Consider the following 26,006-nt stretch of genomic DNA (forward strand, 5'->3'; position numbering starts at 1 on the left):
CTTTTATTGTCCCCAACACAAGGTGCACATGTGTAATGATTACATTGTTTAATCTGCTTCTTGATATGACACCCCTGTCAAGTGGATGGATTATCTTGGCAAAGGAGAATTTCTAACAAATTTGAGAAATAAGCTTTTTGTGAGAATGGAACATTTTTGGAATCTTTAATTTCAGCTCAAAACATGGGACCAACAATTTGTTGCATTTATATTTTTATTCAGTGTATAAATGTCTGTGGGTATTACTGACAGTGACTCCTGATAGTGGCTAATATTTAACATGATACAAATTGTAATATAAAATAAATCTTGGGTATATAATTACATTTTTTTAAAGTGCATACATTAACTCGGCAGGTTCAGCCCTACAAACCTATAGCTTGGTCTTCCAAATTTCATCCACGCAAATTATGAGGGCACACAATAAAACATTTGAATAACTGCATAGCTATTTATAGACTAATTCACTGAGGAAAATGAGCCACAATACATATGTTATTCATGGTTTCCTTGTGCGTACAGCTGTAGATACCTCAAACACACCTTTATTTCTGAGATCTCCACCCAAAACGAATAGCGGGTTAACAGCATGCTATTATCATACATAAATTCAAGGTCAGATTACGCAGAGAGTGCATTAAAGGGAATTACGTTCCATTTACGCATGCTTAACTCGGGTCAGAATCGTCCCCAATGTGCCCTGGTCAAAAGCAATGCACTATGTAGGAAATAGGGTGCCATTTGGGATGAAGTCTGAAACACACTGACTGGCCTCGGCAGTAATTAAACACTAACTGATAAAATGAGCCCTCAACAGATTCTAATTATCCTAATTTCAACCTCTAATTCCACCAATCAGCCAGATCTCCCATTTCTGTGGGAGCAATTTGGGAGGTAATCACTTCAGCACAGAGATCTCCTCAGTCTTAATTGTTGAGGGTGATTCAGTCTTTATCAGAAGTAAGACTGGGTCTGCGTCCCAAATGGCACCCTATTCCCTAAATAGTGGAATACTTTTGACTAGAGCCCTATGAGCTGGTCCAATGGGCCCTGGTCAAAAGCATGGCACTGTGTAGAGAATAGGGTGCCATTTGGGACGCACCATGGGCCTCTCTGTTATCGTAGGGGGCTAATTTATCTCCAATGGGAAGGCTAAACTGGGTTGAAAATCTTAATGAATCATTTGGGCGAGATGAGTCATCATATTGGCGATTGATAATCGGTATCATTGGCATAACTTCACAATTTCATCATCCTGTAAAAAGACGGCTAAATTGGTGAACAATAAATGGATTCATCTTTGCATATTGTATATGATCTTTTACAATGTATATTTAATGCACCACATAATATAAAAACATCCATTTACAAACAAAGGTTAAACTGTATCATTAACGTACCATATGACATGATCAGCGGTCAGCGTTGTGATTCTTGAACATCACACAAGGGAAATGATATAAATGGAGAGAAAGGATCATCCCGGTGCATATGAGTGACATGTTTAAGTGTCTCTCTTAGGCCTTCATCACTGGAGACTGTGGCTCTGTCCCAAATGGCACCGTATTCCCTATTTAGTGCACTACTTTTGACCAGGCCTCATTAGGCTAAGGACACAGCCCATACGGGTTCTGCTCAAAAGTGCAGAATATAGGGAATAGGGTGCCATTCGGGACAGGTGTGGTGATGAATATAGTTAGGTCAACACAGAACATTTCGTTTGTTCAACAGTGTCTTTATGATGACATAACCCAAATTTGACACAGCCATTTTAATCATAAACACCACACGCATTATACTTTACTTTTAAAAATAATACATTATGGGCAGCAGAATTTTGTTACAGGAAAACAACAGTTAATGCAAGGTTTTTAGCAAAAAGGCCACAACCAAATCAAAACAAATGCAAAAAACACCCACATCTAAAAGGCAGATGGAAGGGACACGGCAGGAGGGAAAAGATGCTTCGATGTGGACTTCATTTCCTGTTCCTCACTTCCTGTTCCTCCGACCTTGTTTCTTAGGAACAACTTCCTGTCCAGTGTCAACTTCTTGTCCAGTTGTCATTTTGTCTTCCGTTATCTCGAAACCCTAATTTTATCATCCCTGGCCTCTCACTGTTGTTCCGGAAGGGGGGGGGGGCTGTCTTTATGTTTGTGCAAGCCAGCAACCCCGCAAGAGCTCGGCTGGTATTCAATTAAAAGTCTCTTTCCAATCTGTACATTATGTCTACCTCCAGTCATTCTGGACCCCTGTGAATCTAAAGTCATTATTTACACCCCCACACATGCATAAAGAGACATTTCTAAACATACCTCTATACATACAGTACACACACAGACCTTCACTGCCTCTAAAACATGTCAGCAGCTGAGAGGAGTGGTGTTCCGATGACGGCCTGGTCCATTAAACTACCCCTTCCAAATGGCACCCTATTCCCTACATAGTGCACTACTTTTGACCTGGTCAAAAGAAGTGCACTAGATAGGGAACAGAGTGCCATTTGGGATGCAACCCTCCCTACTGCTTTGATGTTTGTAGATGTAAGCAGTATGGCTAAAGCCCATTGGGCGTCTAGTTGGGAGCCTTATTACTTACACCAGTCCGATTCGTTCAGATCCGGAGACACCAAACGAGGTAGGGGGGATGTTTTCAGACGGGGGGGCTGTAGAGAAGCAACGAGTGTGTCTGATTTAGGGTTGGAGTAGTCCGTAATCTTTCCAAAATCCAGAAATCCCAGGTTGGAAGATCCAGGGAATCAAGAAGAAATTAAATCAAATAAGGCAGAAACATGGGTATCTTCCAACTGGGATTTCTGGGAAATCTGGAATTTTGGGAAAGTTACCAGAATTCTGCAACCCCAGTCTGAGTCCATCTAGCGATCACACCTACACCGCTCCGATCATAGAGTTCTTCTGGCGTGGGTCCGGCTGCCTGCCGTCCCTGTAGCCGTCGCCGTGGCGCTCGGGGATGGCGTCACGGTAACCGCCCCTGCCCACTGTCTCATAGCGGGGGGCGCGGGTGCCTGGTGTGGGGGGCACATCCTGGCGCTGGGTAGCCCGGTGGGGCGAGGATTGGTAGTACCTGGGGTCCACCTGCGGTGGCCCAGCGGGCAAGGTGACCCGGGGCAGGCTGGAGGGGTGGGGCTGGGCCTCTCTAGGGGGGTAGTAGTTGCCGGGGTAACCGGGTGCTGTCCTAGACTGGGTGGGGTAGTCATTCGGATCTGTTCTCCTGCGACACAATCACCCACATACAGAGGACAGAATCATTAGAGAGTGTAGACCATTTGTTCCCTAAAAATGTGTTTTCAGTCAACTTGTGTGTGTGCATACGCTTGTGTGTAAATGCACATATCTGATTGAGTGTGTGAGTGTGTGACCCAGGGGGAGGGTGGGGGGGGAGCGCAGTAAGGAGGCTGCAGGCAGCTGGGTGTCTCCGATTCCCTCCCAGTGACTGTGGGGTGATTAGGGGGCTAAGCTCCTGGCGTAAGGAGACACGCAGGGCGACTCACAGAGGCAGGATGGATCACCTTTCACAGCACCATTCACATTTTTCCCTGTTCACGCTCTGCCTGGGCTAAGTTACACACAGCCAACAACCAGGACCAAAGCCCAAAACTAGGCCTTCTCCCAGGTCAGATAGAGGTGATAGTAGAGGGGTAACTGCACTGGTAAATTCCCTGTACATTTTCATAGATGCATTTGTGATACCAACTTGCTTTACACACACACACACACACACACACACACACGACCATAGACCACATCCCACCCACCAGCTCTACATCCTCTGAGGACAATAACATGTCCATCTATTCATCAATCCAGCCATCCCTCAATCTCTGGATGGAGAGACAGATAAAGGGATAGATTAATAGATGTGATGCTGTGAAAGGGTCATTTCGGGGCAGATTTGGCCTGTGTAAGCTGGTGGAAAGATGTTTAGGCTAGTGGGAAGATGGAGGAGGATGTGGAGGTGAAAGCCTGTCTGGAGGCCTTGAGCTGGGGTCAAGGCTCAGGCGCTCTCCCCTCCCTCAAAACCCCCGCTGGCCTTCATCTCTCTCCATATCTCGCTCTCTTTCTCTCCCTCCTTGTCGCTTCTCTCGGCCCTTAGTGACATCATAGGGGCCCCTGTGCTGAATGAGAAGGGACCACGTGGGTGTCAAGTCTACATAAACCACATGCTGTTGATATCTGGCATGCCTAGTCCACTGCCCCACACACCAGAGATCTCCCAAGGGAAGCACATACACGGCTTGTTAAGACGCACAGTCAACAGGTGCAGAGCCGCCACACTGAGCAAGCCTGTGAGTGCACAGTGAGAGCTCTACTCTCACTAACTCTAGGAGAGATAGACAGAGGAGGGCTTTCAAACTCCATATATACATGTATGTGAGTGTAAAGGTGATGGTGGATGTACGCGTGTATCTAAATGTATGTCAGTATAATGGATGTGTGTGTATGTGTGCATGTTTGTGTCTGTAAGGTGTGTAATACACACTATATAGACAAAGTATGTGGACACCCCTTCAAATTAGTGAATTTGGCTATTTCAGCCACACCGTTGCTGACAGGTGTATAACATTGAGCACACAGTCATGCAATCTCCATGGACAAACATTGGCAATAGAATGGCCTTACTGAAGAGCTCATGGTTTCCATGTCTGAGCAGCTGCACACAAGCCGAAGATCACCATGCGCAATGCCAAGCGTCAGCTGGAGTGGTGTAAAGCTCACTGCCATTTGACTCTGGAGCAGTGGAAACGGGTTCTCTGGAGTGATGAATCACGCTTCACCGATGCCAGGAGAACACTACCTGTCTGAATGCAACTGTAAAGTTTGGTGGAGGAGGAGTAATGGTCTGTGCTAGACCCCTTAGTTCCAGTGAAGGGAAATCCTAACGCTACAGCATATTCTAGATTATTCTGTGCTTCCAACTTTGTGGCAACAGTTTAGGGAAAGCCCTTTCCTATTTCAGCATGACAATTCCCCCATGCACAAAGCGAGGTCCATACAGAAATGGTTTGTCGAGATCAGTGTGGAAGAACTTGACTGGCCTGCACAGAGCCCTGACCTCAACCCCATCGAACACTTTTGGGATGTATTGGAACGCCGACTGCGAGCCAGGTCTAATCGCCCAACATCATGCTCTTGTGGCTGAATGGGATCAGCCCAACATCATGCTCTTGTGGCTGAATGGGAGCAGCCCAACATCATGCTCTTGTGGCTGAATGGGAGCAGCCCAACATCATGCTCTTGTGGCTGAATGGGAGCAGCAATGTTCCAACATGTAGTGGAAAGCCTTCCCAGAAGAGTGGAGGCTGTTATAGCGGCAAAGGGGGGACCAACTCCATGATTTTGGAACGAGATGTTCGACGAGCAGGTGTCCACATACCTTTGGTCATGTAATACAACCTGACAGAGGGAGGTGTGATCCTATCCACATGGGCCAAGTGAACGCAACCAATAACATGGTCATGTAATGAATCTGACTCACACCTCTCAACTGTCAACACTCTATAGCTGCATCCCAAATGGCACCCGGTTCGCTATATAGCACACTACTTTTGACCAGGGTCCATAAGGCTCTGGTCAAAAGTAGTCCACCATGTAGGGTATAGGGTGCTATTTACATTTTGGGACACAAACTATACCATGCAAACAGCCCTTGAGATGTGGCCTGAAAATGGGGAGATGGTGTGTGTGTGTGTGTGTGTGTGCGCTGGGGTGTGTGTTTATGTGGTCTGTGTGTCTCTATGTGGCATGTTTTTTGTGTGTGTGTGTGCGCGAGTGCGCAATGACATTTGGGCATAGTTTCCACCTTACGACAAGGAGGAATTTGGCCCTGGTAAGTGAGGGCTATTTGCACCTGCCCAAGGAAACGGAAGGATAATTATGCCCTGTGGTTCTTATCTGACCCCCAATAAACTCCATTGGTGGGAGGGAACACAGCTGGTAGCTAGCAGCCATGGAGGCTACGGAGAGGTTGCTTGGAGGGGATCTAACCCATTCTCTGGAGGGTCCATAGCACTTACTGACAATCTGCATAAATGTGTGTGTATGCGTGCGAGTGTTTCAGTTTGTGCTATGGACTTTCCAAACTAACGGACAGACGGAGGGATAGACATACACACATGGCAGGCTGAGTGCTTGAGACAGAGGCCAGACCAGGCTGGTTTCACATTAAAGGGATATTTGGCAACGTGGCATTTTATCTTCTTCCCCAGAACTAGACACCCATAGATTTCCATTCACTGCGCTAGTCGCAACAACTACCTCTAACTTCCTTCGTACTGGACACAGAGACATACACATGGTATCCACGAGTTCATTTGACTCCGGATAAGGAGATAAAAGGTATTCATTACCAAAATCCCAAACTATCCCTTTAACGAAAACTATTAGGCTGCTATAGAGAGGTTCATGTTTATCAAACCAGTCTAGATAAACATTAGGGAGAGGGCTTTCACACAGACAAGCATGCACACAGCCACGCACAAAATGTATCTGTTGTTTGCCATTGCTCTGTCTACTCTATAGTGAGTACAGCGTGGATTACACTTTGCAGCACTGTATACCACTGAGACCTTTACACTGGAGTAACATAGACTAAAATGGGACTGAATAGCATCAGCAATTCTATCAGATATCCTGGTGGCCAATTACTAAGTGGTAAAAAAGAAACCTTCCAGATTTGACTACTGGTACTTCAACTGGTTCAGAGCTAAAACACATGGTCAGCCTTGACTAGATCTTTCCGTCTGTTTTGTGACTTCATTGGTCGGCAGTCGATGACTCACTCACTCAAAGTGTTTATCCTTTGTTTCATTTCTAAAGCCATGATTTCGTTTTCCAACGCAGCTTGTGCCTGCCTCGGTGACTGTCGGAGACCGAAAGAGGGAGACCGAAAGAGCGGAGTCTCTCCAGGCAGCCAGGGCCCACTGACGCGATGCCTTTATGAAAGCCTAACGGCTAAACCAGTTTCATTTCCAAAAAAACAACAACACTGATTTCATTACGGGCCCCTCGGTTTCATCGAAAACAGAGTTAGCGGGGGAAAGAGTGCATTTACTCCGGAACGAAACGGCAACACACGGCCGCAAAAAGGGAGCAATGACTCTGCAACCTCAAACAAAAAAGCGGAAACAGGTTCCGCAGGGACTTGAAGAACCGATCAGGACCCGTATTCAACGTTTCTCACAGTAGGAGTGCTGATCTAGAATCAGTTCACCCCTTGTCCATGTGATTGTTGTCCGACTCTGAGACGCTTGACACACACAGAGCCAGATCCCGTCCCGTCAAGGAGCGCCGTGAACGAGGAAGACGGGATGGAGAGTCGACCGTTCAACTCGTCTCTTGGGTCTCCGAGAAACCTACGGTGACTGGGCGTGCCGATAAAGGTCAATGAATTGAAATGATCTGGATTGAAACGAGAAGTAAGGGAGGCGGAGAGTGAGAGACCAACGCTCCTGTGCTGATCAAACATTTGCCCAGCATGCACCTGTTTAAGTGACGTACAGTGCTGACGTGGCCGTCTGTCGGGGAGCTGTCGTGTGCTCACAAGGGAGAAAACGCGCACACCCACACACAGCTCCAATCACGGATCATTAGGAGGAGGGAAGGGACCACGGATCAGTGGGTCGGGAGACACTGTAGGTGTACGTGCCGTGGAACAAAACGACTGAGCTGAGACTGGGGAAGGTTAAAGTCAGGGGCAGTGTGTTTGTGTGGTCAGATTGGTCCTCAGGTGTTTACGAGGACACACAGACAACCCTTCTGGTTTATCGCGTATCCTTGTACTTTGTGAAGACATTTACATTATTGCAGTAGTTCTGGAGTTATATGTGCCATTCAGACCACACACACACACACACACACACACACACACACACACACACACACACACACACACACACACACACACACACACACACACACACACACACACACACACACACACACACACACACACACACACACCACCCACCCACACACACCCACCCACCCACCCACCCACCCACCCACCCTAATTCATGAGGGTAATATCAGTCCTCTATCTGAAGCACTGGCCACCGGCTACACATTAAATCACACAATTATCAGCCCAGCGACCACCGTTCACGCACACAACCCCAGATCAGCAGTCTAATCCAATCACCTACGGGTCATGGGCTGTTCTGATTGGCTAACCTGGGGCTGAGCCGTGGAGCCCATGACCCAGTGCTTCAGAACAGTAATGACCTTAATGTGCTCCATATGGGATAGTGTGTGTGTGTTTTACCCCTCCCTCTCTCCCTCTCTCCCTCCCTCCCTGTCCCTCCCAGCACCAAAACCCCAGTCTAGAGAAAAGCTGATCCCCGCTACAGGAGATGGGATGGGGAGAATAGAGGGGTACTACCATTCCCCCCTAAGGCACTGGACTTCCAGACATTGCAGCCCCAGCCCCTTCCGCAGCCAGTGTCGGCTCCATCCTCACAAAAGACAGGCAAAATGTATGCTAATGCAACACAGCCGCACAGCAGAGACACACTCATTTGAGAGGAAATGGCTTTCAATGAGCTGGGGGGAAATCTCGCCGCAAAGTTCTGCTCGGTTTGAAAAACACATTTCACTTCCCTCTCTATTTCTCGCTCCATATCGCTCTTCCTCTTTCTGTATTTGTCCCCCTCCAAAATCCAGAAATATATTCCCCCAATCTCTCTCTCTTTGTTTTGTCAAATTCCTGGAATAAATGTAGGTCCCCCCCCCGTCTTGGTATTGACGCTTCGGGGAGATGTGGTGTTTCTTGGGTACAGGGCTTGTGTTTCATCCTCGAGTGAACATCTCAAACAAGAGAGCAAACATACAAGGTTTGGAATGAATCATTCGGAGGCAGTGCGTGCGGCACTTTGTCCTCTCTTTGTTCCGGTGCTGAAAACGTGCTGCTCCCCACCAGCGGTTTAATGCCCTGTCAACTCTGTGCACTGTAGTCTCACACTGAGACTTGAATAGAGGCTTACGGGGTTGACACCTCTCACTGAAAATCAGAAGAGAGGGCTAAGCGACAGCTCGTACGTTTCTCTCGACAGTTCATTTCACTGCGATTCGACGCCGGGCCGAGTGCGAGTAACCATGAGTTAGTCAGACATGTGTTAGCATCATCTTAGCATGAGCTCACAGCCGAGAACAGACACCGTTTTCCAGACCCAATCAGTCACACTGCTCCTATCAGTCTATGCTCCGTTTAGTCATAGTGCATCTCAGTCCGTGTGGCTCCACTCCCTTCTCCTTGGTGCCCCTCATATCAGCCGGAGCAATAACCCGTGAAATGATTGCTCTCTCCGCACCGCTCCACTGTGTGCTCTGGTTGTCTCCCAGGCCCACCACACTGTATCCATCTATGGGGTGTGTTCTCCTGATTAGCGCTGGGGGACTTTAACACAGCAGAGTGTGTGTGTGTGTGTGTGTGGGGGGGGGGTAGAGGGGAAAGAGCGTGTGAGTGTTTGAGTATATGTACAGAAGGTGCTAAGTCGACATGTGTGCAAGTGACATTTGAGGATGTTGAGTCAGGATGAGGATGTTGAGTCAGACGGATAGAGTAACATGGTAATTGTTATATAATATAATGTATACCATTTTAGCAGACCCTGTATCCAAACCACTTACAGTAGTAGAGCGTGCGTACATTTCCGTATGGGTGGTCCCAGCCGGAATCGAGCCCACGACTTGGGCATTGGGCCGTGCTCTACTAAACTGAGCTGCACAGAACCGCATCATGCTCATGCATAATCTAGGTGGACCTCTGTGGCGCAGAGAAAGGATCCATCCACCGTCTATCCTTTCTGTCTCCCAGGAGCTGATCAGGTCTACTCCCGGGATGAGGAGGCGCTCCCAAGGCAAACACTCCAGATTTAATTATAAGCTCTAAAGAGGATTACTCGCTCTGCTGACGTGTGTGTGTGTGTGTGTGTGTGTGTGTGTTTGTTTATGGTGGCCTAAAACAGATAAGACAGACAGATTTGCATGAACACACACACACACGCCAGGGTTGGGCTCAATTCAAAATCGAAGGCAGTCAATTCAGGAAGTGGTTTGAAATAAAAATTCTGAAATGTAAAAACTTAAAAAATAAAATAGCTTTATTTTGTCAATTTATTGTAAAGTCATTGAAAATAAGAAATGCCCTTTTTTTCCAAATTATTGAATCGTAATTCAAAATGTACTTCCTGAAACGAACTGCCTTCAATTCGAATTGAGCCCAACCCTGACAGGCAAACACAGCCTAACCTGGCGTGGGCTGCGTACTGTCGCTCCACGTCCTCATAGCGGGGTGCCGGACCGGTATCAGGTCCTCTCACGGCCATCTGTAGAGGAGAGAGGCACATAATGGTTCATGTTATTATTACTATTACACACCTGTCTGTCGATCTCTGTCTACCCCCCCAACGTCACTGGCTAAGCCTGTGGATGGCTTAGTGTTAGGGTTCATATAAGGGTTAGCGTTAGTTATACGGGTAAGAGTTAATATTGGTTAGTTGTAGCTGTAGTCTACAGTCAAGTGAGACAGGACAAATAATACAGTGGGGCAAAAAAGTATTTAGTCAGCCACCAATTGTGCAAGTTCTCCCACTTAAAAAGATGAAAGAGGCCTGGAATTTTCATCATAGGTACACTTCAACTATGACAGACAAAATGAAGAAAAAAAAAATCCAGAAAATCACATTGTAGGATTTTTAATGAATTTGCAAATTATGGTGGAAAATAAGTATTTGTTCAATAACAAAAGTTTCTCAATACTTTGTTATATACCCTTTGTTGGTAATGACAGAGGTCAAACGTTTTCTATAAGTCTTCACAAGGTTTTCACACGCAGTTGCTGGTATTTTGACCCATTCCTCCATGCAGATCTCCTCTAGATCAGTGATGTTTTGGGGCTGTTGCTGGGCAACATGGATTTTCAACTCTTTCCAAATATTTTCTATGGGGTTGAGATCTGGAGACTGGCTAGGCCACTCCAGGACCTTGAAATGCTTCTTACGAAGCCACTCCTTCGTTGCCCGGGCGGTGTGTTTGGGATCATTGTCATGCTGAAAGACCCAGCCACGTTTCATCTTCAATGCCCTTGATGATGGAAGGAGGTTTTCACTCAAAATCTCACGATACATGGCCCCATTCATTCTTTCCTTTACACGGATCAGTCGTCCTGGTCCCTTTGCAGAAAAACAGCCCCAAAGCATGATGTATGTTTCCACCCCCATGCTTCACAGTAGGTATGGTGTTCTTTGGATGCAACTCAGCATTCTTTGTCCTCCAAACACGACAAGTTGTTTTTACCAAAAAGTTCTATTTTGGTTTCATCTGACCATATGACATTCTCCCAATCTTCTTCTGGATTATCCAAATGCTCTCTAGCAAACTTCAGACGGGCCTGGACATGTACTGGCTTAAGCAGGGGGACACGTCTGGCACTGCAGGATTTGAGTCCCTGGCGGCGTAGTGTGTTACTGATGGTAGGCTTTGTTACTTTGGTCCCAGCTCTCTGCAGCTCATTCACTAGGTCCCCCTGTGTGGTTCTGGGATTTTTGCTCACCGTTCTTGTGATCCCTTTGACCCCACGGGGTGAGATCTTGCGTGGAGCCCCAGATCGAGGGAGATTGTCAGTGGTCTTGTATGTCTTCCATTTCCTAATAATTGCTCCCACATTTGATTTCTTCAAACCAAGCTGCTTACCTATTGCAGATTCAGTCTTCCCAGCATGGTGCAGGTCTACAATTTTGTTTCTGGTGTCCTTTGACAGCTCTTTGGTCTTGGCCATAGTGGAGTTTGGAGTGTGACTGTTTGAGGTTGTGGACAGGTGTCTTTTATACTGATAAGAAGTTCAAACAGGTGCCATTAATACAGGTAACGAGTGGAGGACAGAGGAGCCTCTTAAAGAAGAAGTTACAGGTCTGTGAGAGCCAGAAATCTTGCTTGTTTGTAGTTGACCAAATACTTATTTTCCACCATAATTTGCAAATAAATTAATTAAAAATCCTACAATGTGATTTTCTGTCATAGTTGAAGTGTACCTATGATGAAAATTACAGGCCTCATCTTTTTAAGTGGGAGAACTTGCACAATTGGTGGCTGACTAAATACTTTTTTGCCCCACTGTACGTCTGTCAACCACCACCACCACCACTTGTTAAGCCTCAGAATGGCTTAGTGGTAGGGGAGGGCTCTACAGAGTGACCATTTTACTCGCAGTGTTAGGGGTGGTCGACAACAACAAAAACATGCAATCCCCTGAAGAGAGCTCTTCACCTCCACATCCCACTCCTCACACAACACATTCCATGTGTATTTATTCCGTGTCACTATAATTAATATATTTAAAAAAAAATCTTTAACTCTGCACTGTTGAAAAAGGACCCGTTAGTAAGCATTTCACTGTTAGTTTACACCTGTTGTTTACGAAGCATGTGAGTAAGACCTTTAAACAGGTCAACATTCACAAAGTTGCAGGGCCAGACGGATTACCAGGACGTGTACTCCGAGCATGCGCGGACCAACTGGCAAGTGTCTTCACTGACACTTTCAACCTGTCCCTGACCGAGTCTGTAATACCTACATGTTTCAAGCAGACCACCATAGTCCCTGCGCCCAAGAACACTAAGGTAACCAGCCTAAAAGACTACCGACCCGTAGCACTCACATCTGTAGCCATGAAGTGCTTTGAAAGGTTGGTCACGGCTCACATCAACACCATTATCCCAGAAACCCTAGACCCACTCCAATTTGCACACCGCCCCAACAGATCCACAGATGATGCAAGCTCTATTGCACTCCACACTGCCCTTTCCCACCTGGACAAAAGGAACACCTATGTGAGAATGCTGTTCATTGACTACAGCTCAGCATTCAACACCACTAAGCTAAGGACCCTGGGACTAAACACCTCCCTCTGCAACTGAATCCTGGACTTCCTGATGGGCCACTCCCAGGAGGTAAGGGTAGGTAACAACACATCTGCCACGCTGATCCTCAACACGAGGGCCCCTCAAGGGTGCGTGCTCAGTCCCCTCCTGTACTCCCTGTTCACTCATGGCTGCACAGCCAGGCACGACTCCAACACCCTCATTAAGTTTGCAGATGTTACAACAGTGGTAGGCCTGATCAGCGACGAGGTTATAGGGAGGAGGTCAGAGACCTGGCCGTGTGGTGCCAGGACAACAAGGAGGACCTGGTTGAGAGCATGGCAAGAGTGTGCAAAGCTGTCATCAAGTCAAAGGGTAGCTACTTGGAAGAATCTCAAATATAAAATAGATTTAGATTTGATTTTTTTAACACTTTTTTGGTTACTACATGATTCCATATGTGTTATTTCATCATTCTGATGTCTTTACTATTATTGTACAATGTAAAAAATAGTAAAAATAAAGAAAAACCCTGGAATGAGTTGGTGTGTCCAAACTTTGCCTGGTACGGAACATTATCAATTTATCCACAGGGCTGGGCTGAGGGGTGCGTGTGCACACACTTCAACAGAGACACCGTTTTTGGACACTGGGTTGAACATTGCACTCCAAAAAACCTTAATAATTGGCTGATTTTATGATGTCTTGCACACGTTTAAAGCTTCCAGAACCACAGACAGCAAAGCAATACCACAACATTATTGAACCTCCCCAATGTTTGATTGTCGGGAGGGTGTTCTTTAATTTGAATACTTTTTTTGGTAGCTCTGGGGTGCCAATAATTGTAATTAAAATCCTATACAAAAATGTACTAAAATGTAATTGCTTCGCCAATGTTGAAAATCCAATAAGGTGTGGAGACCAATCATTTTTCTCCAACTTATTTAAGAAGAAATGGGGAATTATTTTTAAAAAGTGCAAGGGTGCCAATATGCTGTATTTGGCTGCAACTGTAACTAGCTACGACAAGGCTTTCCTAACCATACCGCCACACCCGTAGCCTACTCTCCTCTGAAAATGTATGTAGAAACCCTCCATGTCTCGAGCTAGACATAAACCATGAGCATAAACCACATTATGCCGAGGAGTAGGCCATTTGGGTATTGAGTATTGAGCCGCTCCATCTTTGTGTGAAGGTTAAAGGCATTATGCAAAGAGGTGCGGGGTAATGGCTGTAGTCGCTGTGTGCCATTTGTCTCGTCGGCCATGTTCCAAATGGCATCCTACTCCTTACACAGTGCACTCCAGTGCCCTATGAGCTGGTCTTATGGGCCCAGGTCAAAAGTAATGCACTACCGGGAATAAGGCGCTATTTGGGACAAAGCCAGGGAGAGCGGTAAGCCGGGGGCCAGAGCTCAGGTTAGAGCCGCTCGGTTGCATGTTAAGTCTGGTCATATGTGTCTCTGGGGAAGAGGGTGAGAGGGGGGATAAGAGGGAGAGAGAGAAGGAAAGAAAGAGATAAGAAGAGGGAAAGAGCGGGAGAGAGAGCGAGAAAGCGGGGGTAGAGAGGGGCAGAGAAAGGGGAGGGAGTGGTAAGGGAGAGATAAAGAGAGAGAGGCAGAGAAGGAAAGATAGAGGGAGAGAAAGAAAGACAACGAGAGAGAGGGGAGAAAAAAAGAGAGGACAGAGAGAATGTCTGCATAGAGAGACGAAATTCACTCCAAACATTTTAGTAACAGAGTTGGAAGAGTGAATTTGATTGGCAGTGGACTACTAGTGGACTATCAAACAAGAATATAACATGATCAGTTTGTTCATGTTTTAGCTATTGAGCGGGTTAGTCTCTATGAGTAGTGAACAGTTGATAAATGTGTGCCCAAAGGCCTGGACTCCTCTGGGCTGGTGGTGGTTAACACTTCCTAGAGTCTGTCTGACCCCTCAACCTCCATCCTACACCTCCCCCCACACACCCACCCACCCACCCACACCCACACATGCACAAACCGGGGCATAACTGCTCACCATGGCAACAGGGTAGAGTATAAATCTACAGTCAGTGAATTTGAATTAACCACATACGAGCAGACAAATTATATTCACGGCAGTCTCTCCAACAACTATTGGACACAAAACAGAGAAGATCATACAACATTTTGTTTCCTATTACAACTCACAGACATTTTGGTTATGAGCCTGATGATGTCGTGTAAGTGTGTGTGTGTGTGTGTGTGTGTGTGTGTGTGTGTGTCGCAGAGCCAGTGTTAATGTGTTCTACAGGCATGGTAGCTTACAGAGGAGCAGACTTTCTCTGGACACACTAAGCAGCTGAGGCCAGGCCACAAGCAGCCCATGGTGCACTGTGAGAGGCTGGGGTTTCCCTCCTGTACTGGGAACGTTTAGAGTGCCATGTGGCAGCCCACTCTTCCCACCATGGAGGACCCTGTTGTCGTATGAAACTTTTCGGATTTGACTTGACTACAGTAAAACACAAAACGTCATAGTCAATGGAGAACCACACAGCAAGTACAGGGGCTTTTGAGTAAAGGACAAGTTGATTTTCAAGCTCGATAAAATCACCCTTTCTTGCTCGTTTTTGCCAGAAAACTAAGCGTCTGGAGTGCCACTAAGTGTGCCACAAAAACACACCAATCAAGTAGCTAAAGCCAGCTGTCGCATTCAGCAAAAATACGGTGCATATACAGGAAATGAATTTCCCGGAGCACTTTGCTCTCCTCGCAATTTATAGTCACGTGCGCACAATAAGCCTCAAACGAGGGCCTGAATGTCTTGACATAAAATACGAGCAATGCTTTCATGGTAAAACGGAGGTACGAGAGGGGGAAAAAAAATCATCTTCTGAGCCTCTCTTTCTCGCTCCCTCTCTTTTTGAAAAGAGTAATTGCTTGTGTTGTCTGCCATCCATCCATCTCTGATGCTAATTAGCCGCATCTCTCAGCGAGGAATCACAGCCTGGCGCCTGGCACATGCCACCCCCCTCCGCCGAATCCCCTGAACCACCTCCCGCTGGCACCGGACGCGCCCGCCTGCAGTCGGCTGGCATGAAGCAGCGGCAGTGAGATCCATCCAATATCTGCCATTCCTCATAATTTTCCGTAATGAGATTCCATTGATTTCCGCTCGGGAAACAAACTAGCACTGAGGGAATAGTTTTAGCCGTGGCAGGAGGGTGGGGGCTTTCAGGGGGACTGAAGTCACAAACTGTGTCTCGCTACTAACTCAAACTGTGCTCATGGTGCTCTTGGTGTTTTGTAAAACAAACAAACCGAACTCAGTCAGCCTCTAATCAACTCTCACTCTGCGGATCTTATCCCCCATGGTTGGCCAATCCGGCCCTACAGTACGTGTGGTATTGGTCTGTTTGATGCTTCACTGCTATAGTCATGCAGGCCCGTGCCGCCCAATGCCCCCTAAACACTCCCAGAGCTTGTTAGCAGTTAGCAGCAGATGGTAAGACTGGCTCATTTGGGGCCCAGTCATGCCTCCCCTTACAGCCATGTAAGGTTACTTTCAAACAGAGTGGAACGGAGCGCCAGCACGATCAGTGCAAGTACATGGCACAATCTGCCTGTAATTATATTGAATTGTTTTGGGAAATTGGGGTGGGATGGTGGGTGCAGGGGTAGTGTGAGGTTCATATCAACTTGATTGTAGCATTTGGGGGGTGCGCTGTCCTCTCGGCCTCTGATTGACTTTTCGACGGCAGGGGTAGCCGAAGAAGCCCTTCCCTGGAGAGCTATGAGGATGCAGGGATCTAGCTCCTGTTGTAACACAGCTGGTTTGGATACCGGTCCTCAAAAGGTCCTGGTGAGCAACTGATTAGTAGAATCAGGTGTGCTCGATTAGGGTTGAAGCAAAAGCCTGCAGGAGGTAGATCTCCAGGAGGAAGTATTGGCAACTGTGGGTTTGAGTGGTGTTCTCCTCATGTTCAGGGTTACAACTTTGATTCCAAAGGTAGAGGAAAATCCACAAAGGGTCTGACCAATGATTTTGGTGGAGGTGGTGAGGAAAGGGGTATTTTCCGCCTCTCTGGCTCCAGGTGAGCTGCAGTATCGTCTATTTAAAATGTTACGGTGCGTTTTGCTCATGGCGCGTGTGTTTGTGAGAGGAAAATGTCCCCCATAGTCTAGACTCACAGAGTGGTTACAGTTCTATGAGTATTCTGTCAAGTCATAGCAGCATGCACCCCCAGAGAGCCTACCAACATTAAAGATGGGAAATTATGATGACCTTAACACACACACACACACACACACACACACCTCCCATGAAAAATAAAACTGAGGGAAAGGTGATGAGGTGCTGTGTCCCAACCCAAGGGAATGAGAGTGTGCAGGGAATCGGGGATGGTGTTTGATTGCAGTTTAAACTGCAAACAGATCACACACACTCTCCTGTAGGTCAAAGACGACGCCTCGGGGATAAAGAGGCCCAAATCAGTCCCGGTAGCCTTCGTCGGAGATAACCTAGTCGGGACGGCACTTACGGAATTCAGAATGAACCGACATAAAACAAAGAGAAGAAGAGAAGTGAAGCGCTTTGTGTCTGGGGATGAGGAGGCGCGGGGGAACGAGGACGGAGAGGAGGGGGGGGTCCGTGTTCGGAATGACTCATTGTGACTTTGAAAAGTGTGGAGGAAAACTCTTGAGAGAACTGATGCGACACAAAAAAAATGTGTGTGTGTATTGCACATTACATGTAGGGTGTCTGCAAACACATTCATCAAAGAAACCTCAGAGCGGACAGGAGAAAAAAGGAAATATCAAAAGCCATTCCAAAGCCAACGTGAGGTAAGCAAGATAAACCACCGACAAAACTTAGAAACAAAACAGAATAAAGAAGCCACTGATGACACAGATTGAGGGTTGAAGATGACATTGTCTCTAGATGCTGATCTAAGTTCAATTTGTCATTACATCATCTTATGGTTATGGCTTGGGATGTGAGGGAAGAACGCTGATCCGAGATCTGTGCATAGGTCTAACAATCGATCTTGAATGCTGCTCGTCTGGGGTGCAGGGTCCCAGTCTCTCTTTGGCCAGACCCATTGGTCTCCAGTTCAATTAAAATACACTACATGACCAAATGTATGTGGACACCTGCTCGTCGAACATCTCATTCTAAAATCGTGGGTATGAATATGGAGTTGGTCCCCTCTTTGCTGCTATAAAAGCCTCCACTCTCTGGGAAGGCTTTCCACTAGATGTTGAAACATTGCTGCAGGGAATTGCTTCCATTCAGCCACAAGAGCATTAGTGATGTTGGGCACTGATGTCGCGCGATTAGGCCTGACTTACAGTCAGCGTTTCTGTTCATCCCAAAGGTGTTCAATGGGGTTGAGGTCAGGTCTCTGTGCAGGCCAGCCAAGTTCTTCCACACCGATCTCGACAAACCATTTATGTATGTGCATGGGGGTATTGTCATGCTGAAAAAGGAAAGAGCTTTCCCAAAACTGTTGCCACAAAGTTGGAAACACAGAATCGTCTAGAATTCCATTGTATGCTGTAGCTTTAAGATTTCCCTTCACTGGAACAAAGGGGCCTAGCTCCAACCATGAAAAACAGCCCCAGACCATTATTCCTTCTCCACCAAACTTTACAGTTGGCACTATGCTTTGGGGCAGGTAGCGTTCTCCTGGCATCAGCCAAACCCAGATTGGTCCGTCGGACTGCCAGAAGGTGAAGCGGGATTCATCACTGCAGAGAACATGCTCCACTGCTCCAGAGTCCAATGGCAGCGAGGTTTACACCACTCCAGCCGACGCTTGGCATAACTCATGGTGATCTTAGGCTTGTGTGCGGCTGCTCGGACATGGAAACCCATTTCATGAAGCTCCTGACAAACAGTTCTTGTGCTGACGTTACTTCCAGAGGCAGTTTGGAACTCAGCCGTGTTGCAAACGAGGACAGACGATTTTTCAGCACTTGTCTGTTCCGTTCTGTGAGCTTGTGTGGCCTACCACTTTGCGGCTGAGCCGTTGTTGTTCCACTTCACAATAAAAGCACTTACATTTGACCAGGGCAGCTCTAGCAGGGCAGAAATGTGACAAACTGACTTATTTGAAAGGTGGCATCTGTTGACAGTGCCACATTTGAAAGTCACTGATCTTTTCAGTAAGGCCATTCTACTGCCAATGTTTGTCTACAGGGATTGCATGGCTATGTGCTCGATGTTATACAGCTGTCAGCAACAGGTGTGGCTGAAACAAGCCAACCCCCCGAAGCGAGGGCCACTGTCCCGACCGGCTGCAGTTACAGCCTATAGCTACTGGGATTAAAGGCTAGTGTTTGTCCCCACTTTTGATTTGGGCTAGGCCGAACTTCTCAATTATACTGAAGCTTATGTAATTATATGGGTCTGTTAGAAGTTTTTGTATAATACTCCAGGAATAACTGAGCGACTGGCATAGTTAGGAAAGGGAGGGAGACTATGATCAGTTATACCAAAGTGTCCAATAGACATGCTGACATGAGAAGAGCTTAGAGGGGAGAGAACGAGAGAAAGGAGAGAGTAGACCGAGGTTGAAATACTTGAAATAATTGTAGCATTTGCTTTAGCCTGCCTAGAGAGCCAGATGGGCAGAGTTTGCAACTAGGACGCCCACAAGCCTCAAAAGGCCCACAAGCCTCAAAAGACTCGCCTGAAGGTAACCCAGTACCAGTTTAAAAAAATAAAATGAATGGAAGTATACACTGAGTATACAAAACATTAAAAACACCTGCTCTTTTCATTAGACTGACCAGGTGAAAACTATGATCCCTTATTGATATCAACTGTTAAATCCACTTCAATCAGTGTAGATGAAGAGGAGACCGGTTATAGATTTTAAACCTTGAGACAACGGAGACATGGATTGTGTATGTGTGCCGTTCAGAGGGCGAATGGGCAAGACATTTAAGTGCCTTTGTACGAGGTAGGGTAGTTTGTGCCAGGCGCTCCGGTTTGTGTCAAGAACTGCAACTCTGCTGGGTTTTTCAGGCTCAACAGTTTCCCGTGTGTATCAAGCTGTCCACCACTCAAAGGACATCCAGCCAACTAGACACAACAGTGGGAAGTATTGGAGTCAACATGGGCCAGCATCCGTGTGGAACGCTTTGACACCTTGTAGAGTCCATGCTCCAACGATTTTAGGCTGTTCTGAGTGCAAAAGAAGGGGGAGGGCAATCCAAATGAGGAAGGTGTTGCTAATGTTTCATATACTCAGTATGTAAGTAGTTTAGTTCCTCAAAAAAGGGGGTTAAATGTGTTTAAAAAAATGATACAAACAGCTTCCTGATCTTTCTTATATATCTCAGATATAGGACAGACACTTAAAAAATAAAAACACTTTCTTGAGAGAATTATTTTTTAACTTATCTGCAGAAAAATATTGTTTGAAGCTGAAAAAGCAATAGTAACCCTATGCAAAATCAGGGAGCCAAATTAACGGCTCTTTCACCAACGCGATTCGGTTCATGAACGACCCATCACTAAAAACTCGGACGTCGAAGTACGGTACTGGTCCAAACAAAGTTATGTATTGTCAAAAATAATTACATTTTTTTCTGATAAAATATTCACCTAGCCACCCAATCAATGTGATTTTGTTAGCTGTGTCTCCGTCTGTACATTTGGTTAATTGATCCATTACTGGACAAGTGGAAGTTGTCCAGTAATTATTCATTTGCTCATCTATCACTAACCAGAAACATTTAGCATACAATAATGTTGCCTAAATCAAGTGTATTATTTTACTCAACTCACGTAACCTTATATAGAGCCTAGGCTATTTTCCTATCCAGTCCCAATCCCACTGAAACCCAAAATCCTGACTCGTGTCTCGCATGAAAAATTCCTAATTTTAAATCTGTAGAAAGCACATCTCTTACCTATGCATGTCAAAATACTGCTCTAAAATTTCCCCCAGCTTCTCTGCGCTGTCTCGTACTTGCAGCCCGTTATGAGAGCATCGGTAGAGAATGTGTGATCAACAGTATGAGAGTAGATATGGATATTTTCTTAAACAGTGTTGGGTCCCTGTTAACATATCTTGATATTTAAACTATTTCCACTCTTCAACACCCCATTATTCATGAGCTGATCTGCCATCTGTATAATCGTCAACTCAATTTTGCTAAGTATCAGAGATATTCTGCCATTCGTTGAATGACGTGATCTTGCAAGTTTAGCAACGTTGGTCATTTGACTTTTGTTTGATTGCCGTTACAAAGTTTGTACGATTCGACAACGCTATAGCCTACTCTGGGTGCGCTCTGTGCGTCCTGAGAGTCACTCTTATTTTGGGAGAAGCCTCGCGTATTAGCCATATCCTGATTGTAAACGCTTTATATGGGCACTTGCGAGTTGTGCAGTATTACAAGGGACTCTCAGGATATTAATTATTTCCGGTACTGAAACTTTGTGGATTTTTGGGGAAATATTTATCCTTATTTCTACACTCTCCCTCTCTTGATGATCCTCGATTTTCTCACTTCTGGGTCGTTCCACCTCAAATAGCGAGAGAAAGAGGATTTCGAAAACCATCATCTCAGATTGTTCTGAAATCGTTTCTGAAGTTAGTAACAGACACGATTAACATTCCTGAAAGTTTGGTCCAAATCGGATGTTGGGTTTATTTATTGAATATTATCTGAATCCTATAATTTAAGACGGCCAATTGTAGTGCAATCAATTAGGCTAATTTTGCTTAGGTCAAAAAGAGATTTCAACAAAATGTTTCAGGAATGCTAATCTTACCTGTTTCTAACTACAGAAACGATTTCAAGAACATTATGAGATGGTGGGTGTCATGGCTTGCTGAAAGGACATTGAATGGCTCTTCTACTCTCTCTCCCCCTCTTAATGAACCTCCCCTATTCTCAATTCTACTCTCTCTGTTGATAAACCTCCCCTTTCTCACTTCTACTCTCTGGTGATAAGCCTCCCTTTTCTCCCTCTCTTGCTACACCTTCCTGTTCTTCACCAGTCTCTCCACAAAGCATTCTCTTTTAATCTCCCCCCCCCTGCTTCCCATCATTCGACCCCCTCTCTCTCTCTCTCTCTCTCTCTCTCTCTACCCCCCACCTCCCTCCCACTCTCCTCCCCCCCTCTCTCCTCCAGTCCACAACATAATTCTGCAGTAGGGCTACCCGCTGTGCTACAGTATGTCAGCAGCCCCCAACAGTAAGCAAACACACAGCAGGAGGTAGCACACCAGCTCATCCATTATCCCTTTGTGTTGGTGCTGCTGGGCTGTCAGGCCCAAAACAAGACTGATCTCTGGTCAGTGGTAGATCAGTCGCTGCTCTAAACACGGGTCACTTCTCTGTAGTACAGCATTAGCTCCCTCCTATGAGGCTTTGATATGGTAGATTAAGGAGAAGATAATGGTCCGACTACTGCTAGCAGGGATCATCTAGACTGCAGTAGGGGCCGGTATCTCCGGTCCTGGAGGGCCGTAGTGTGTGCTGTACGGGCTTTTGTTCCAGCTCGAATAACATTTATATTCAAACTTATTGAGGTCCAAATTGAACGGGCACATGATCAAGTCATTGTTTGAGTTGTTAGTGCCTGAACAAAAGCCCGCGGTTACCGTGGCCCCCAGTTGCAGCGCCCACCCCTCATCTAAAGGGAACATCCTGCTAAAAAGACTAGGCTCTACACACCCACCACACAATTATGGTTATGCCTGGGCACCTGTGCGGCACTAGGGGGTCCTCCTGCCCCCTGGGCGTCCCACAGTGCTCCTGGGGGGTAGAGTAGACCATCACCATCAGACGAGAGGCACGCTAGCCATCCATCACTGTGACGGCGGTGGTTTTTGCTTACTTAATGATGTGGAGGGTGTTTATGAAGCGAATGCCACGCCCGCCACAGCTCGCATCATCTGCCCCCAGGAGTTGACATTAAAACATCATCAGCGTGATTGATGTCCGCCCGACAACATTGGGGGGGTGAGGACTGCTTCGGAGCTGACGGGTCACATCTTTTGCGGAGTGTGTTAATGTGTGGGACGGTGGAGTGTGGGTAGTGTGTGTATGTGTGTGAGAGAGTAGGTGTGTGTTTGATAGAGTGTGTGCTCGTCTGTGATTTGTGTTCATTAATGTGCCACACACACACACACACACACACTGCCCCTGTGGTGTGTGTGTGATTCCCAGGGTAATGAGTTGGAGATAAGGTGTTGATAATATTATATTCCTCCTGCACGAATCGGCCCTGATATCAGAGTTAGCATCTCTTGTAGCCAGTTCACTTCCTCAAGCCTTCATTTCCCCTCCTTTCATTACTTCAATTATGGTTACATCCCAAATGGCACCTTATTCCCTATATGGTTCTATGCTTTTGACCATGGCCCATACAGTAGGTCTCTGGTCAAAAGTAGTGCTCTGTGTTGGGAATAAGGTGCCATTTGGGACAAATCCAATGTGTCTTCTATCCATCCTCCATGGTCAAGGGCATTTTCCACTGTAAATCGCAAGCTTTGATACATGGAGGTTTCAGAAAAGGACTTGTAAAACACTTAATTCTATTTCATTTAGCTGGGTGTTTTTCAGTCGGTTAGACATTTACTGAATACCAAAGATGTCTGGATTATACCAAGTATGGCTGCCTCTGACATAGTCCCCTATTCCCCAAATAGTGCACTCCTTTTAACCAGGGCTCATTTTGGACGCACCCTTTCCTTGCCTATGCCACGTGCTTGTGGTAGAGCGGAACTCCAAAATGGCTGCCAGTTGCATGTGGCTTACCGCGTAGGGGACATCACTGCCAGCTACTGTGGAAGCCGAATGGACAGCCACATCTAAAAATACCAGAAACTGGCCAGTCTGTACACATGACATCGTATACACTATCATTATCATGTCTCGAAAGGATAAAAAGCTATAGAGCCCTGTCCCAAATGGCACAGTATTCCCTATATAGTGCACTACCCTTGAGCAAGGCAGTTAACCCCTAAAAACAAGTGCTCCCCGGGCACTGATGGTGTGAAATTCGATTAAGGCTGTCCCCCGCACATCTAAGATTCAGAGGGGTTGGGTTAAATGGGAAAGCCACATTTAGGTTGGATGCATTTAGTTTTACAACTGACTAGGTATCCTCTTTCCCCATAGGGCCCTGGTCAAAAGTAGTGAGCTATTTTGATAATCGGGTGTTATTTGGGACGCAGCCCCTGTGCTTGGACAGATGGTATATGTGGGTGTGTACTGAGACTGACATGGTCAAGGCAAAAAGGTAGAGATGAAGGGGAACATGGGATGAAAAGGAGAGAGGGAACACACGAGAGAGAGTATGCAGGAGTCACAGGCAAGAAAAGATGAGAAAAGGATCAGACACACACACACACACACACACACACCTTGATGAGAAAAAAAGTCTTTAATGTGTGGATAAAGGCTTTGAATGAAGCATCAAATGGTTTAATTTGTATTAAGTTGGAGATGTTTTAACAGGGGATGGAGAGTGGGGGGCGGGCTATCTAATATCTTGTTGGTTAAAATTCCCTTACTGTATTTAATGTTCCAAATACGTGTTATTGAGGAGTATCAGGTATGCAGGTTAGTAAGCAGGATAGTGTACTCCCAGTGACAAATAATTAAATAGAAAGGACACATAACAACTACTCTTATTGTATTTTATGTTTGCTGTTATTGTTTGTCTGTGAAACTGAAGACGTAGAAAAATAATATATTTAAAATAAAAAAAAATGGAGAAATGCTACATATAATCTTTTCAATGAAGCAATGTTTCCCAGCGCGGCACGAGCTACAAAAAGAAAGAACGGGTCTTGTGTGACCTTGTATGAGCAGCGCAATACTCAAATGTCATTAAATCTTTGAAAACATTCAAGGCGACCAGACCAGGCTGCTGAAAAGAGCAAAAAAAAAGACAGCTGAAAGGAGGGCACAAAACCGGCTACACGCAGGGAGACATGGGCGCAACAAATGCCAGAGTGAATGAAACATTGAAACATTAGATTTACTCTCTCTCTCTGTATATGTTGTAACTATTGGTCTGCTGTCTCTTTCCATTTAACTTACAGGTTTACCTCACACATTCAACATGGGCTATACAGTTTATAGGTTTAACATATGCTTTCTGTCGCAGCCTTTGATTCCATCGGAGTCTCTGTTTAAATGATAATGTTCCATAAGCAGCTGCCTCAGGGGAAGCGCCTACAGCTGTGCTGTTGACGCTGCATTTGTTTCTACTGCAACTAACAATCAGATGGCGAGTTGCCTCCCCAATCACTGCTTCCTAATTGTCTACACGTTTGAATAAGGGCATTCGAAGGAACACACAACAACCGATTCCAAGAGGCATCGTTAGGCTGTTTCAGCGTGTGAATAATGCTCTTCGATGGATCAAAACAGAACCGGGGATCAGAAGGATGCTTTAACGGTCTCAGTGCTTGGGCAACGTTAGAAGACTGTTCCACACACACAACCAGAAGTGTGAGTGAGTGAGTGAGTGTGAGAGTGAGAGAGAGCGAGAGAGAGCGAGAAAGAGAGAGAGAGAGAGAGAGAATGTTTGTTTAGGTTGAGCAGTAGTGCTAAAAAAGATCATATGAAAATGTCACCACCTTAATGTTTATTTACTTAAAGAGAGAGAAATGGAGAGAGAAAGAGGGTGCTGCCACTGTAGAATACTTCATGCTAACAAGAGAGAGCTCCAAATAAACCCGGCCAGGCTTTAAGACAACATGGATCGTCTGTGACTTGGCTCCACAATTGGGAGCAAAACATGCCAACGCCTGCACACAAACATAAACGCCCACACACACACAGCTTTATTACAATTGCCTGTTGCAAAATCATCCTTAGTTACCATACGCACAAAGGGAAATTAATAAGTACACCATCACATCCCCATATGATAGTACTGCCTGGTGATATCCTATGGAATGATCCATATTATGATCCACACTGAGTGTACAAAACATTAGGAACACCTTCCTAATATTGAGTTGAACCCCCTTTTGCACTCAGAACAGCCTTAATTCATCAGAGCATGGACTCTACAATGTGTCGAAATTGTTCCACAGGGATGCTGGTCCATGTTGACTCCAATGCTTCCCACATTTGTGTCAAGTTGGCTGGATGTCCTTTGGGTAGTGGACCATTCTTGATACACA

General features: G+C 46.0%; 1 protein-coding gene across 3 annotated transcripts in view; it reads right to left on the reverse strand.

The window, feature by feature from the left end:
* Positions 1-1,314: 1,314 nt before the first annotated feature.
* Positions 1,315-26,006, reverse strand: part of pard3ba (par-3 family cell polarity regulator beta a) — a 172,114-nt gene continuing 147,422 nt past the window's right edge. For all 3 annotated transcript variants that reach the window (XM_042324130.1, XM_042324129.1, XM_042324128.1), the window contains 2 exons: positions 10,266-10,342; positions 1,315-3,231 (listed from right to left, as the gene is read on the reverse strand). In XM_042324130.1, coding sequence (XP_042180064.1) covers positions 2,889-3,231; positions 10,266-10,342 — 420 coding nt within the window. In that variant the 3' untranslated portion in view covers positions 1,315-2,888. The remainder of the gene's footprint in view (positions 3,232-10,265; positions 10,343-26,006) is intronic.

The sequence above is a fragment of the Oncorhynchus tshawytscha genome, linkage group LG07, assembly GCF_018296145.1.
Source record: "Oncorhynchus tshawytscha isolate Ot180627B linkage group LG07, Otsh_v2.0, whole genome shotgun sequence".
Lineage (NCBI taxonomy): Eukaryota > Metazoa > Chordata > Actinopteri > Salmoniformes > Salmonidae > Oncorhynchus > Oncorhynchus tshawytscha.